General features: G+C 37.4%; 3 protein-coding genes and 1 long non-coding RNA gene across 5 annotated transcripts; 1 reads left to right on the top strand and 3 right to left on the bottom strand.

Moving 5' to 3' along the window:
- Nucleotides 1-250: 250 nt before the first annotated feature.
- LOC149729926 (solute carrier family 25 member 3-like) lies at nt 251-2,416 on the bottom strand. Its single transcript, XM_089885820.1, has 6 exons — nt 2,194-2,416; nt 1,988-2,112; nt 1,745-1,924; nt 1,281-1,462; nt 894-1,177; nt 251-658 (listed from the first exon to the last, which is right to left on the bottom strand). Exons 1-6 carry the CDS (start codon nt 2,330-2,332, stop codon nt 501-503), a joined length of 1,068 nt encoding a protein of 355 aa, XP_089741946.1. The 5' UTR covers nt 2,333-2,416; the 3' UTR covers nt 251-500.
- Nucleotides 2,417-3,049: 633 nt separating this feature from the next.
- LOC149729925 (uncharacterized) lies at nt 3,050-4,858 on the top strand. 2 transcript variants are annotated; one of them, XR_016385770.1, is made up of 2 exons: nt 3,050-3,127; nt 4,138-4,858. It is a non-coding gene; the product is annotated as an uncharacterized LOC149729925 (long non-coding RNA). The 2 variants fall into 2 exon arrangements; XR_016385771.1 differs by lacking the exon at nt 4,138-4,858 and adding an exon at nt 3,674-3,814.
- On the bottom strand, nt 3,124-6,692 carry LOC149729924 (uncharacterized). Its single transcript, XM_089885796.1, has 10 exons — nt 6,450-6,692; nt 6,163-6,334; nt 6,017-6,098; nt 5,762-5,947; nt 5,400-5,552; nt 5,074-5,232; nt 4,398-4,707; nt 4,187-4,332; nt 3,952-4,095; nt 3,124-3,886 (listed from the first exon to the last, which is right to left on the bottom strand). The coding sequence occupies exons 1-10, from the start codon at nt 6,649-6,651 to the stop codon at nt 3,509-3,511; spliced, it is 1,932 nt and encodes a 643-aa protein (XP_089741922.1). The 5' UTR covers nt 6,652-6,692; the 3' UTR covers nt 3,124-3,508.
- Nucleotides 6,693-7,713: 1,021 nt separating this feature from the next.
- LOC149729923 (phosphatidylcholine transfer protein-like) lies at nt 7,714-13,780 on the bottom strand. Its single transcript, XM_089885824.1, has 10 exons — nt 13,236-13,780; nt 12,739-12,847; nt 11,296-11,347; nt 11,043-11,175; nt 10,625-10,759; nt 10,234-10,351; nt 9,447-9,532; nt 9,050-9,221; nt 8,822-8,889; nt 7,714-8,752 (listed from the first exon to the last, which is right to left on the bottom strand). The coding sequence occupies exons 1-10, from the start codon at nt 13,248-13,250 to the stop codon at nt 8,657-8,659; spliced, it is 984 nt and encodes a 327-aa protein (XP_089741950.1). The 5' UTR covers nt 13,251-13,780; the 3' UTR covers nt 7,714-8,656.
- Between the last annotated feature and the right edge of the window lie 2,857 nt (nt 13,781-16,637).

The following is a 16,637-nucleotide window of genomic DNA, read 5'->3' as shown; positions in this document are numbered from 1 at the left end:
AACTTTAATACCCGAACATCATTTATATAATCAAATATACCTAAATATACTACTTTACAAACAAACTACATTTATACCCTTGCACCTAACCAGAACACATTGTTAGAAAAACAATTTACATTCATTTAATTTAAACGAAGACATATATTTTAGTTTTAATTTAAATATACGTACGGTGCAAACAAACTATATTCGTACCGTTCCACATATTTCTGAATGACAAGCCCAAAACACATTACCAGAATAACAATTTAAAGACACCAAATCTTTTAGTTTTTATTTTTGGAACACGAAAGAGAAAGACAGGTATATGTTATCGTTGGATTAAAACTTCCACGAAAAAGTGGAGGCATTGGTATCCTTCTAAACTTGGCAATTACCTACACTGTTAAAACGGCGCTTAAAGTGAACTTATTATTACAACAAAAGAATAAATATGAGAGATCCAAAACTTGACGCACACAATGGAATATTGAAACCAACATCAAAAGTAATCTTATTTATTGAGCGTTGAGCTTTGCCTTCAAACTGGCGGGCATCTCTGGGGGAGGGGGCCGTGGGAGCTTGAAGTAAACCTTCACTGAGTCGTAGATGAACCATTGCAGGGCAGTCAATGTACCGATCATTATGATACGGGCAAAAAGACCCTTCCATACACCTGTGCAGATAAGCAAGGAATCAAGCTATGTTTAAATGATAAACAGAAACACAAGGACATAAAGAAATCAAAAATTTTTCTTAACTGACTGCATTCTTAACAATTTTCTGGCTGCATTTTTAAAAACAATTTTTTTGGCTGCATTTTAATGAATATTTCATATGTTACTGCAACACTGGAACTTTAGTGTACCTGGCCTTCTAAAAGTTACAAAAAAATGTAAGCAAATACAAACCTTTTGGTCCTAGCTTCTTGAGTGCCTGCAATGGAGTGCTTCCACTGTCCTTGTTCAACAAAGACACAACGGAATCTGCTGGGTGGGAAACAATGGCGCAGAAAACACCAGCAATGTAGCCAGCAACGAAAGTAACAACAAGCTGTTCAGTTTTGTTGCAATCGGCTCTGGGCTTAGGAACAACAAACTTGTAGAGTGCTTCAACTGTACGTTCAAAGCAAGCAAATTTCATCATGGTGTAAGGGATCTGTCGCAACCACAATGGCACCAAGCCCTTGTAGAACCTAAACAAGTATATATAGTTACACAAAAAATTAACAATGCAGATACAGAGGTTAGGGGTCAAATTGCCTAATTGGTTCCTAAATACATTTATTCTTTACTTACGCGGACATGCCCTCTGCCGCCTTCATTTTAGGGAAAGCCTCTCTCAAAGTGTTCGCAAATCCTGGTTGAGTCTGGATTCTTACTTTGCAAGCTTCCATAGGTGCAAGTGCAATGTCAGCAAAGAATTCTGCTGATGCACTGGCAGCCAAGTACAATGAAGTTCTCCATAAGTAAGATTTTTCCTGTAAAGGATATCATTAAAATGTTTAAACTACCCAAACTTACATCAAGTTAATAAACTGAATCAATTTTATTTTGGTTGTACCAGATTGGAAAAATGGCCTGCCAATATTATGGTAAAAAAATGCCCAATTTTGAGAATTTCTAAAACTTCATAGGATAAAGACAAGATATCGGCTGACTTGAATACACAGAAATTTTTTTTAAATTATTTAATCCACAAATTCATTTTTCCCAATTTGGGTGGTATAATTTAAACTAGCTAGAATAAGACTTTCACTTACTTCACCCAAAACTCCACTGTAGATGTTCTTGAAAACTTCATAGAGACCGAACTTGCAGAGACCTTGCATGGAATATCCAATAAAGGTCGGTGCCCAGCCCTTTGCTAAACCACGTACACCATCTTCTGCCAAAGTAACTTTGAACCCATGGAAAATGTTCTTGTATTTCTGTGGGTCAACCTGAATAGAGAATATTGGTTAGTTTCTGAATTAAGAACAAATAGGCTTTTGCGATATTTTTACCTGAATTCTGCATTTTACCAGATCAAGGGGTACGAGTGCAGTATGGGTAAGGCCACAACTTAAAATACCCCCAAACCCGCATATGGTGTAATACTTCGTTGACCCAAACTCACAGCTGTACTCATCTGTAAATAATAAAAAAATCAGGACTGCATTTTACACCGAAGTACAGTGAACAGCTAGAAAATTAGTTTTGAAATTCTTACCAGAAGCTGAGGCAGCTCCAATTCGTCTAGAAATTTGAGTTTCTTTCATTGGTTCGCATGGTGTGCAACCGACTTCAAACTTTGGTGCGTTGAAGGGGTTAGGCTTGTTTTCAAAAGCTTCAAGTAAAGTTTTAACCATATTCTCTTTAAAATTTATACAACTTAACAAAAAGAGACCACAGTTCTAACGGTCTAAATAAAAACATTACGTTATAATTAACACGTAACCAAACGTCCTTCCTGTTGAACTATCCATTAAATTTAAACATTCAGTCTGTTTGCCAGTCTTGACTGTCTCAATATATAAGCGAAACATTATAAAGAGCTAATGACACTGGATTTACACCAACACCGACAATAAAACGTTCGACCTTCAATTTATAAAGAATTGCCGGGCGTTCTAGCATTGTGTCGTCACAATCGCGTGGATCGTCACACTCGAATGATGTTACGCGATTGCGCAAGGTTGTGAGAAAACGTCGCGATACAAACGCGTCATTGGCGGTATCTAACTTCTGATTGGTCGAGCTATGCGGAAGTGTTTCAAATGCATTTTGTTTGAATTTGAATTCGATTATATTGTAACGTAACAGTAGCAATTGCAAAAGTATCAACACGTGGCAGAATGGCTTATGCCCAAAGAGATTAAAACCAATCTCTTTGCTTATGCCTATGCTTGCTTGCACAGCTTTGTTTTGGGATAATACTTGTACAAGTTCTTATTTGTTTTGAGCAAAAATCAGAAAGGCATAAAGGTTTATGACAATTAAAAAGAGAATTTTTGAAGAATGTCACTTTATTTTTATGCTAGTATACTATGTTTTAGTTCTTGTGACGGATAATTCTTTAATTTCGCAGATCAATGAACTGTACATAATGCTGTGTGGTTGCAGATTTGCACAAATCTTCATGACAGCTGAGCATTAATGAAGGGGTATGTATATTAGGACCTTATATTAAGGGGAATTGGGTAAAGTTTATGTTTTGTTACGGTATATACAGATGATGAAAGAAACAGTGTGTATATTGATTTTTTGTTGTTTGTTAAAACAGTAATATAAAGTTTACAAGTTTAACAAAGAAAACTGTGTTATTGTTAGTTAATGCAGTAATACAAGAGATGGGACACCTTTAGGGGAAGATGGGACACCTTTAGCACAAAATATATAAATACCCTGGTCGTGTTTTAAACAATTACGGGCTGTGAAAGTCGCGAGGACTAGGTTTTATAATTCTTTGAATGTTCATTGTTTACTATCAAAATGTACGAGAAAATCGAATGAAAAGGTGCCCCATCTTCCCCCATAACATTCTTCTACTTCACATTGCCAAGAGCCAATCCAAATGCGTAGTCAAATAGATATCTGACATTGTAGCCTGTGCGTGCAGAGCACTCGAGGTATACCTCCGCACCTATGACTTTTGCTTTGTCATTTCCAATGTTAATTGGCATTGGCGATAAATCTGCGTGACTTCGCAGATCGCTCTGTAGACCAACAAGAACAGTTGGTATGCGGGCTCCGCCGTACTTTTTCTCCACTTCTGGATTCCACTTTGTGAACAAATTTTGAATAGTATCAAAATCATCAATGCGAAAGCAATACAAGATAACGTCCACATATTTTGCTTCGGTCGAAAACTCATATTTTAACGAGCAATCTCTACCGTTAATCTTTCTTGTAGTTTTGAATCTCTATAAAAATATGTTTTTTAAAAACCTTTAAAGTTTTAAAATTTATAAACTTTAGGTGTGTATACCTTTCCCGTTCCTTTATTGGTTGTACCGTGCACATCATAACTCACTGCCCAATGTTTTCCTACCCCATCTTCACCACACAGCAAGCAAGTTACATTTGTCGACTTAGAATTGAAAAGCTTGTTTTTCAGTGATGTTTCCATTTTCTATTATATTACTCTTAAAAGCTCAGCAGAATATTTTAACAGACGAAAGAAGTAAAGACAAACAAAATGGGACGAACTAAAAAGACCTTACCGTGCTTAAACTCCTGTTTATTGGTGCTGCTCTTGCTTCGCTCATCTTTGAAGACTCACTGCTGTCGCTTTGTCGTCTTGCGTTTGGTGTATTTCTCGAATCAACGTACCGTCGTTGCTTGTTCCGATTTGATTTATGACCATTGCCTATAGATATTGTTAATAGTTAACATACACATACGTTCATTGATAGTAGAATTTCACGTTCAAACCTTTAGTTGGCAAAATTACTGTTTTCACAAATGACTTTGTACACCTGTACCAATCGGAGACAGTTAAATTGCGCAGACTACGGGGACGATCCGTAACCGCTTGTTGTCTAAAATCTGGAAACGCATCCCTTTGTACAGCCTCTCTGGGCGAGCGTGGTGGATCTCTGTAACGCTCACGAACATTACGTTCAGTGGATGGTTGTCTATTCGTGGACATAAGGTTTCGCGTCGCAGATACAACATCAGTTCTATTTCTATTGTAAGCAGTCGACGCACGAATAGGATCCAAGTAATAGCGCACCCCAAGTACCTGTAAAGTCGACTTGATGAATATCAATCCAATCTTTCTCTGGCGACGTGGCCCAATGATTAGCCCGTCTTCCTCTAAACTAGAGGTTATGCATGGCTCGTTGCTACTATACCAGTGTGGGCGTATGTGTCTTTGAGCAAGACACTTTGCAGTAATTGCTCCAACCCAATGGGGATTTTGGGTTGTTCCATATTGTTGGCAATGCATAAAGGCAGCCCCCTCCCTCTCTTTTATTTAAAAGGCACCCCCCTCTAAATAATTACCCACAAAGGTACATACGTGGTAACTCGTATAAGCGGACACGAGCGAGGGTAAATAAACTACTTTTATTTATTCCTTGAATTTGTAGAGTGTATAGACCTATACCTGTTCATCCACAATCAGCGCACCAGTGTCCATGTAATCGAAGAGGTATCTTACTACTTCGTTTGCCGGAATACGACTATAAGACGAACCGAGACAGGTACGCATCAAAGAAATCATACGTGACTCCAGGCGGCTTGTGTTTTCGCTGTTTTGCGTTTGCTTAATGAAAAAAATCAGAATTACAGATATACTTGTAAGTAAACTTATATGGCCGTGAACAGTAATGTTTACCATGTTACAAACGCAACATAAGTGTTTTTAAATTAACATTATGGAGCATGCAGTTTGACTCAACTCTTATTTAATTTGTTTTAATGTGAACGTACCAGCTTGTTGTTGGTGCTTGGAGGTGGTATCTCTAACCTGACGCTATTGCTACGAATTGCTCGTTCCAAATCATCACGATTTAGAAAGTTGGCGAAGGGCCTTTCACAAGTATAAACTTCCCATAAAACTACACCAAAACTGTACATATCACCCTACAGAGAAGTAAAATATAGTGGGGTAAGATGTGACACCTTTTCATTCTTTGTTGGGTAGTAAACAGGGAACGTTCGAAGAATTATAAAACCGAATCCTCACGACTCCCACAGACTGTTGTTAATTTAAAACTCAGAGGTGTCTCATCTTCATACCCCACACTACTATATGTTAAACTTAAATTTTCCTAATACCAACAATCGCTTACCGATGCTACAATCGCGGATCCTGGGTTTTGTAAAACCTCTGGTGCAGTATACGGCAGAGTATATACATTCCTTTCGCCTGTCCGCAAATCTCTGTTGCTTGCAAAGGCACTGACAGTTTGCAACCTGCAGCCACCAAAATCAGATAGTTTCGCCACTAAAAAGCGATCCAGCAGAATATTTACGGTCTGAAAAAATGGTACTGTATCAGTCTGTATACCCCTTATCGGTTCATTTATCAAAATAGAATTATTTACTTTCAGATCGCCATGTATGATCCGCTGGTCTTTTCCATAGTTATGCAAGTAATCCAAAGCCATCGCGATGTTTTGCGCAAACCTGTATTACATATTCATACGTAAATAAACATAAAAGTGCTGGTCAGTGATTTAAATTAACAAACCGGATTTTTAGTTCAATTGGTATCTGAATTGGTGGGTCGTGGTGTAGTAGCTCGTACAGTGTGCCATGTTCCATGTACTCCATAACTATTCCCCCCAAATTTGTGTTGGTAAAGTATCCATGACAGCTAACGATGTATGGACAGTCGTTTGTGCTCCACATAAAGTTAATTTCTGTAAATGGACAAGGGCGACTTGTTAATTTTTTTATAGGTACACTTGCTAGTTTAGGCTCATTTTAAAAAAGAATCGCAAAATATGGACAAAAAATTACAACCAGGCTGCTAACCTTTCCGGAAATCTCCAATCGCTGCCTCATTTGGACCCATTAACTCACAAACTTTAACAGCTACAGTTCTGTACTTTTTGTGAAACGCTCGCCACACCTTTCCATAACTTCCGCATCCCAAGTAATCACCATGATCCCGAACGAACAAAGCAGCATTATCTCCCCCACCTTGTATGAAAGGTGGTCCATAGTTACTACTCATATTGTTTCAGAATTCTGTCAAACTTGTTTTAATGGTTTTTGTATTAGTTTCTTATATTTAACAAAGACCATTAGCATAGAACATAGTTAGTTACCTCACCTATAACCAAAGAAACTGGTACATAAGCACCATGTTTGCCGGTCGTGTTTTAAACAACTAACAACGCTATTTAGAAACGCGAAGGTGCGGTTACATAGGTCTGTAAATATTCTGTAAATGAAATTATATTCCGTCTTGCTTCACCTTACTATACACACTTCCTGCTGCTGCGACCCACGTAACCATAAATTTCACATTTGGCACTTACTTGTCCCCTTTATATACCGCTATACCCCAGAGAGGTAGTATAGTAATGACTACTAACGGGAGAGATAAAACCAGGGGATTCTAAATTTCGGGGTTTTTTCTACGAAGTTCCTGTTCCCTATCTGCTACGAATCTTGTTTTGCACTCATCGTAAGAAAAGAAACACAGTAGGCGTGGTGCGGCGTTCGTAAATATTGAAACTCTACACGCAGAGATTCTTTTCCGCTTTGCATATATATATACTTAATCAAGGTTGTTGGGCACTAAACCAAGGTACAACTCGCAAGCCCCATTGAATAGCGTTGCTTGAAAGCGCCGAATGTGCGAAACAACAAAAGGGGATTTTTTTGTCTCTCTTTGGTTACCAGCAGTCTGTACCCTTAATACGCTCGCAAAACGTTCCGCTTATCTGAGCAAACATTTGAATACAATTAAATATTTGTCCATTCAATGTCGCAACCGGCAAAATGGTTTGGGACTCGTTTAACTAGGTTATCTCACGGCAAACTTATGATTTACAATTCCAATATAAAATCATATCACGGTTTGTAGTTGTTCTTCACGGTGTTATTGTCACACGAAACTGTAGTAACGATATCGTATTTCCAACGTCTCTTTGTTATGCCGCATTTTTCTGTTATGAAATAACGAATCCATCACGGCTATAAAAAGTCACACATATAATACACATTTTCAATTATCAAAAAAATTATTATTCGGGCACGGAAAATAACAACAACAAAAAACACACACGACTAAAATTGTAAAAAGATTTTATTTTTGCTGTTTATGCATAGCACAAATGTACGGTAAAAATTAATGATCAGCAATTGCATTGATTTGCTTATAATATCAGTTCAACAGCATGATTTTCGATCTGATGCTCTGAACTAACTTGTTCAGTACTTAAAAAAGCAAAAAAAATCAATCTTATGCATTGTACGGCGTTAATTTGAAATGATCGAAGTAAAAATATAAGTTGGACGAATTAGAACAAAACATTACTCTCCGGTAAGAATTGCAATCAATTCAACCCAAATTATTACTGTAACAGTTAGCAAATGATGTTACTGATAAAAAAAAAACGGTAATTGACAAAACAGGCAACAATTATTATATATATTGAACGTACGTATTTTCATTTTTAGACAGAGACTTATAACAAAAAAATCGACAGCATTCAAAAGCGTACATTTCCCCACCTCGTACATTTACAAATAAAAACGCGTAAAGATGAGGTATATGCACGGGTAGTTCGCAAAAAGCAATCAAAACAACACGAAACAAGAGATAAGACTCAATTTACATTGAAGCTAAGGGGTTTCAACACAAACATCTAAGGCACTATTGGTATTTCGCTTTAACCGTGACTTTACGTGCAGGCCTGGTTAAGAGACCTTTGCCAGTCGACGCTATATGTAAAATTCGCTGCGTATGAAACATGTTCTGTACTTTAAATTGTGGAATGCTTACCGAAGACGTGTAATAGTATGCGGGCATCGGTACCGTGCGGTACAGTAAGTACAACAGGGTAAATAGGTTTCACATCACAGTATATACAGTCAACACTTCGGTTATTAACGTCATATCAACTTAATTTGCCGTTTTGCTTTCATTACGTTACGAACATACATTGTTTGAAACACTGATTGTATATTTAACGCTCTCAGATGCTTCAAATGGCTTGGGGCTTTATGCTTCAGACGACTTGAGACTTTCTCTTTTGTTCGGCCAGAAACTTGGGCAATCCTTTACACGCACGTTGCAGGTCTTTCATAAACGCAGGCACACCGGTCTAAGTTGAAACGTTTCGGGTAAATTCTTATTATTAATGTGCTGTAAATGCAATAGAACGGTTTCTTACCTTGGCTGCCCAGTTCACTAGCCATGACGGAACGGATCCTTTAGGGTTGTCGTAGTACTGGATGAATGCTGAAAACATATATTGAATAAGCCAATACATATCTCTATGATATAGTACTATAAGGGTAAGATGAAATACTGTTTACACATTAAAAATATTAGTCATGAGAATACTGGTATATATTATTCTTTGAATGCACCATCAACATACAAAAGCAATGTCATTTACCTCTTGTCCCATGGTCGCCCCATTTCCCCAAAGCTAGAGACTGGTGGTAGTCGTCCACCCTTATAGCACCGCTCACTTCTGGGACATTGTGTTTCAAAACACTATGCATGACAATAACGACGAACTCTTCGCCGTTTTTCGTCATACGGCGCGTCTCACGGCCGTATACATACTACGAGTCGAATAGTCAAGGAAATATCATCAAATTTTACCGAAATCGAAGAAACTTCGAGAAAAACGTAGACATTTTAGGCAAAGAACAAAATAAGTAGATATTAATCAATTGGCATAAAAAATAACACAGAAGTATATAGGCTAAAGGAAGCATAGTTAATAGGGTAAAGATAACGTATATAGAAGTATGGGCTGTATATGTAAAGTTTTTAGTAAAGGATACGTCTCTGTTTGACAGTGGCCAAGGGAAATCAACGTTGAAGTATATGACGTCGGGACCTTTCTCGTTCTTTTGTACAACATATAGCTCTGAAATGATAAAGATGTTTTAGACTTTTAGTTGATATGCATTTTTCTCATTTACCAAAAACCTAAGAAAGCTACAGTGAATTGGGAAAGCCAATCGAGCAGTTGCTGAATAAGTGCAACTTATTTTTTAATTATCACGGTTGTATTGTTTCATACACGTCGTACCTGGCTTACGAATTCCCACCTATGTAACTTTGTGTGTAAAATATAATGTGTACTTTTACGTGTAATCCCTTATGTTTAACTGCATTTATCTAACACACCCCCAACCGGTTAGCTACACATATACCCTTGTTAATATTCAATGGAAAGACAAGCATGACCGAATTCTGCAAGCGACCGTTGAACCCTTGCCTGACCTATATTTATTTTAGGTGACCTATATATAATGTGTCGTTTAGCTACACCTTAATACAAAGACGGCCATGGGTCATTTAAACATTCGTGGAATAGGTCCGTGTAAGATAGGTCATGTTTTCATTCTGTTTTATCGTCCCAATTGGTAGTAAACAAAGACTATTTACAGAATTATATACCCATGCGACCCCAAAAAATGCGCTTTTTTAATTATTAGAAAACACGATTAGGAAATATGGGATATTATGTGCCAACAAGGATCCATCTTACCCCACAGTATAAAGTTGCAATTAAAAAGCTCAATTTATAAATTCAATGCATTACCAAACTACAAAGAGTCTCACCGGTAACGTACTCGTCCCACACAACTCTGTATTTATTATCTAAAAATACTGAAGCTATTTCTTCTGGCGATGCATCGGGCAGGGTGGCATAAAGCTTGTAATCGTATAAGCCAGCATTCTGCATGGAAAATTGGGTATGACGTGTGCATGTAATACCCTTACAGGTTAGCCTATATATATTAACGAATAACCAAATATAGATTAATATGTTTATTGTAAAAAATGTGATTTATTTAATAGCTTTTTGCATTTTTTTTTGAAAACGTGAAAAAAGTAGCTATAAAACTCCAAGAGGTTATAAGTATATGGAGATACTGTAAGGTGAGATAATGCAATGTAAAATAAAAAAAATGCAATGTAAAAATAAACCGTTACCACTTTTTCCACTTACCCCCTTTGGAGTTCGGTATATCGTTACGTTCATGGACTCAGCTAAGAATTCATAACCGTCCAGTTCTTTGTGGTCCAGCTGGTGTATCATGCTGTCGAATACGTCATCATTCCATAACTTTCTTGGAATCACAACCTATAGGCAGAAAATTGATACTAGTTTTGAAAATATAAAAATACCTAAGCGCTGTGTAAACTATATAGTGGTAGGCGTGTTTGCTTTTTTTAAGCCCGTAGGTTAAGAGTTAAAGGCTGCTACTGGCGTATGTGTCCTTAGCTATAAAAGAGCAGAGCAGTGCAATCTGAATTTTAGTGTCTGACAAGTACCGAAACACCGTTCAGGTAACTTATTATTATATTTATCGAGTTTCCAGAACGCTTTTTGGCAGAAATTCGGCCCAAAAATAGTTGAACTATACCTCTGCATTATTATGTTTCTTATTTCCCTTTTCCATGTACTCCACCGGCTTCCCATCGGCCTTGAACTTCTTTAGATCTTGGTTTAATTCATCCTCGTAGTGGTCAAAGTAATCTTCAAGTTTCATTCGGTCACTAAAAATTACGTAACCAATACGTCACAATACTAACTATGCGTCATAAACAGTATTTTTAATGTAAAATAGTAAAAACATTATGAAACTTATATTTATAAACTGTATTTTTATATCTTACCCTGCGCTGTGTACGTTTGCACGATGAATTACTGTATTAGCTTTCATAATACCTGAAGATAAGAAAGGGCATTTAAATTACGTTGTATAGTATGTATCATTTTGTTATGCACGCTGTAAAACTTTAATTAAGATGGTCTATTTTCATAACACTGTTTCTTATATTATTTTAGTCAGTTGTTTGTACAGCACTGGTTAAATAAACCAAGATAAGAAGCAACATTAAACTTGCCAGCGGACTCGTTTGACTGCGGTAACACAGTGCAAATTGGGCGCCACAGATTTAATGACTTAAAGTGTAATAAATAAACTTGTCGCCCGTTCTAAAAACAGTCATTAAACAATTGTCGATTCATCGGCGCCATTGTTGTAAAATTATACCGCAACTGAAAACGATTTTCTCCTAACCGTATGCGTATTCTGCCACGTGAAATGTAATGACTTCACCGTTATTGCATTTAATAACGTTTTCAGTGGTTCGCTTTACCTTTAGCATTGTAATAGAAAATGTATAGACGTTAATAACAAGTATTGAAAATAGGGTGGAGTTGGGGAAGATAGACAGCTTTGCATTCTATTTTATCGTCCCATCTGATAGTAAACATAGAACAAAAATATATAAAACCGTGTTCGCACGACTCCTATATACCGTTGTTAATTGTTTAAAACACAATCAGGATATTTGAATACTATGTGCTAAAGGTGTCCATCTTACCCCACAGAACTCTATACTTGATTGTGTATGTTTTAAATTGAAAAGTATGTACGAAATATGTTTTTCATTTTCACACAGTATTAACCACGTATTTGTGTTCAGTGTTCACGCTTATTTGCAGTTACAAATTTTAGGGCACACTTTTGCATTATTAGAATTAACTGGTTTCAAAATAACGGCAACGGGTCCACCAGTTTTTTAGAAAAGTTTGGGAACCGCTGGTTTATCACGTGCTAAATAGTTGCTATTCAAACTCAAAGTATGCCGATTAGTGACATGACGAAATTCAGACAAATTTACTGTAATATCCACACCGCGAGACCGGTATGCGGATATAACAATCATTAACGGTGTATTGACATTACATATATGCAATACATGTAATCTGAAACGTATCGACACACACCAACACGTGATATCGTAAATCGTGCTGTCTAGAAAGATGTACAATCATCATGATTGTACTTAAGAATTCACTATTTTAATTGAATAATCATAAAATTAACATCTTACTCAAAAAGAATATATAGTACTGTGGGGTAAGATGGATACGTTAGCACATAATATCCCATATTTCCTAATAGTTTTTAACAATTACCACCGCAAGTCGTGAGAATACGGTTATTTAATTCCGCAAATATCTTTGTTTACAATCAACTGCGAGAATAAAAGGGAATGAAATCGTGTACCATCTTACCCCAGCGTACAACAGATTGAAATTTTACTTACCAACGGGACAATACACGAGCACCCATGTTAACGCTATGAGTAGAGACAAAGCTGAAACGGCGAATACTCCTAATTTCATGATTGTCAGAATTCCCATAAACTTTAAAACCTGAAAACAAACATAAACAGTTTAACCTTTTACTAAAATGGTCTCTAAAGTCTATTTATCGCTACAATAATCTGATTTGAATCGACCGTTGGGTTATTTTTATACAGTAACTTTGTTTCCGACGCCTTTTTCGTGGCTTATTGTCTTTCTTCAAATTAATTTGTCTGTAACTTTAATCCTTGGTAAATGTTTGCACAGTCTTCACGAAGATTGTTACCGCATTTCCTTACTAATAGTTACGCTCTAATACATCAAAGCTACACAGCAATTCAGACTCGAACATAAAATATGTCGCTTTTCCAAACTGTAGCATCTTTATACAAAACACCGAAGACATCTTATGTAATAAATCGTTTAATTATTATCGCACCGCTTCGCGCGCTCCTACCTGCAACTTAATCATTGTTGTTCGTCTCCGTCGATTGCTCGATACTTTATGACGTCACAGAGGCTAGTACGCGCTTTCTTTGTTGGGCGAAATGGCGAATCAGCTGTTCTTCGTCGATGCCTATGCAGCCGCGACCCAGAGTAACCTTCGATGTTGTTTACTGAGGCCAGAGGCACTGCGGATAAAAGAGTGGAGCCAGCACTTTCCTATTCCAACTTCAACCTATGCACTCTACTCCCTGCGGAGAGCGTTTAAATCCTGTTAAATCGCTGGGAAATTTCGCTACGTAAGATCATAATGGACTTTAGACTGAAACTTGCAAAGTGCTTGCGAAGGATTAACGGAACGGCCACCAACAACATTAGAGAGGTGAGGATAATCCTGTTCAAACCCCAGATCTAAAATAAGGAATTACAAGTACAGGCAATTGCATGCGGTAAACAGGAAACATTTGCGGGTGAAATGCTGGCAGTGCAAACGACACGCAATACAGTATAGGTTACACTGGATTAGTCCAGCTGCCTAAAATCCACAGCAAACAACCAGGGGTGTCTGAACCTTGCTACAAAAAACAATACAACCTGTTACTGGATCACACATTACATACTGACTACATAAATTCAGTTGCGAACCATTGAACTCTGTCTCGAGCAGCATGCATGCTGGTGTTTGCTTATTTACACGAGCAACAGCGCATAATTATAATACCTTCAACAAAAGCATACGGTGTCCAGGATACTGAAATTATAATTCTGTATTGACGGGAAACGATAAACAAGCGTCCGAAATCTAAAAGCTATTCGCGCGAAAAGGGAATGACAGGACCCTGCTTAGAACTGGTTATCAGAACATTGAAGTCCCTTTGAAATGACTACAATACAGCTACCCGCACTTACGGTATTGATAAGCACAATCTGATTAACCACTTTGCACTATACAAGCGCCTTTCTCCTATGTCACAGGGTAGCACAAGGTTAAACGTGAATTTCACATAACAAACGACAGTTATTTACTGAAGACTCAATTTTTACGATGTCACTTTAACAAACCAATACCACACACATTTTTAACCACACTGACGTATTCGGTTTAAAATCCTCAAATTTGCTATATTTTTATTACCGTGCCAATTGTACGGTACACGATTTAGTAACGTTATCAGCAGTAGTGAATATTTCGTTAAATGTTCCCAACTTTAAATACCCAAACGTGGCTACTTGACCCATTTGGCTTGTTTTTGTGCAAGCAGTATTAAGATCATGCGTATCCTGTTATACCACACGGAAGCAGACGTGACCACTGTCAACAGATACTTTTGGTTTCCATTTAAACGAAAAATGTAACATTTACAGGTAATATGTTTAAAACGAAATCAAAAATGATTTTTATTTGTGTACCACGGTGGGGAATTTTCACTAATGAGCTCGTTATTTTGTTGTTGACAGAATCAATCTATTCATTTCTTATCAGCAGATCCCTAAACCCGTACTTGACACGGTCATTCACGACCTTGTCAAATTAAATCGACCCAATTAACTTGAGAAACGTGATCTCAGGAGTTTCGTTTTAGAAACACTTGATAATAAAATGCGAACCATAACTCTTGTCAACAGCGGTTTTCTCGGCAATAAAACGACAGCAGTTTAATGTCAACACTTTCGCTGGTCATCCCCGGACAGCGTATCTTTTGTTCTTACTAAATACATGACAAGGCAGTTTATATCTTTCTAAAACGCATATGAATATTTCAATACTCTATGAATAAACCATTTAACCCTATGCGAACGCGTTAGTAGACCTACTATATATACAGCATAACTAAAGCGAATACAGTATACTAGAATAACTGTAACCGCAAATCCGATGCGCGAACTGATGTAATAGAATAAAACTCATCCAATATCACTGCATATTACTCCTGTCATGCGCGTGCTTTTAAGAACAGCGAAACATCAACCGAAATGCATTGGACTTGTTTATATCGATTTACTTGTCAACACGACTGAGAGTAAGAAGGCATAGTAATAGTATGGTCATTCCTGGAACCTAACAACGTACTAGCTGCATTCTCTCAACTCAGTTGCACTGCTATTCGTGCAGCGCATGACGAGTGTAGATCTCATGCAAGATTCTTTCCCGCTTACTGTACCGACCACGACGTTATTAAATTAACTTTAAAAGCCCTGGCTGATTTACGTCAAAACTCACAGCCAGTGCGATCTTTGCCCATAATTTCTTTGAAACCAAGAAATAAAACAACAAGTACAGCTTTCAAAGTTAATATTAAACTAAAATAAAACGGACGAATTTATGTGTGTTTTTGCCATAACCTCTCACCTTACCAAAAAGGAAACGAACCCAACAGGGCATATAGCAGAATAGTAAGCATTACTCTTATAGAGCTAAACCTACGCTTTTATAAAAACAGTTAATATGCTCGTCACTTCCTTGAACCGGGCAAGTGTTATGGATGAATTCATCGTATATATACGTGGCTGACTTCATGCTACGTCGCTCTTCGTAATACACGGTTGGAAAACCAAAACATAACCTTACCAACTCTACTGCGCTTAGCAACTTATAGTATAACACTATAATAGCGTAACATGCCTTTGTAGTGTACGGTTTTAAATGAAAACTAGCATATTGTCTGAACGGTTTGACATGTAGATTCTGTTAGACATAGTCATTTACCGCAAACTGACACTATATTTCTTTGCAAACAATGCATTCAACACCTTTTCTACTCCACAATGTCAACTTCGCAGTGATCAAAATAATATTATGATAACCTCGCTTTTATCCTTTCTCTTTCCGTTTTGACAAGGGCTTGAATGTAAAACGAAGCGCATCTAACCACGAGGAAATGAGAAAATGCTGCCATTCACACACGTCTTGTGCGAAATGAGAAACAATTTAGCTGTGTTGTTTTCCGGCGCACGCATGTCTTTCTAATAGCTTACCTATACACCGACGCAACATCCTTGCTTTTTGGTCTAAGCTCTGCCCAAATTGGATTATACTCTGCTGGCCTCTTAATACGCCGCGGCTTTAATTACAGCTCCATGTCAAAAAATTCTTGGGAAAAACACAACAGTGCCGCTTTTATGCTGGTATAGTAGCACTACAGTACTAGATAAATCTACTACTGAAAAACTAAAACTAAAACCTGCTACGCAACCAACAGTAAGGCCACATGACTTCAGTATGCTATGGGAAAACATGCGTATTATGCTGTAATAAAGCATTTAAACTGTCGAAAGCCATTTCTTACTACACGGCTGCGATACGCTGCTTGAGTTTCAAAACTTAGCAGCGGATGCACAAAATACTTGCCGACTTACTCACTAGAGTCACTAGATCATTTGTCTAAACATAATGACGTAATTGAAACGCTTCAGC

This window comes from Ciona robusta, chromosome 10 (assembly GCF_009617815.1).
Source record: "Ciona robusta chromosome 10, ASM961781v2".
NCBI lineage: Eukaryota > Metazoa > Chordata > Ascidiacea > Phlebobranchia > Cionidae > Ciona > Ciona robusta.
Note: the sequence above shows the minus strand (reverse complement) of the source record. Positions and strands in the feature narration are given on the sequence as shown.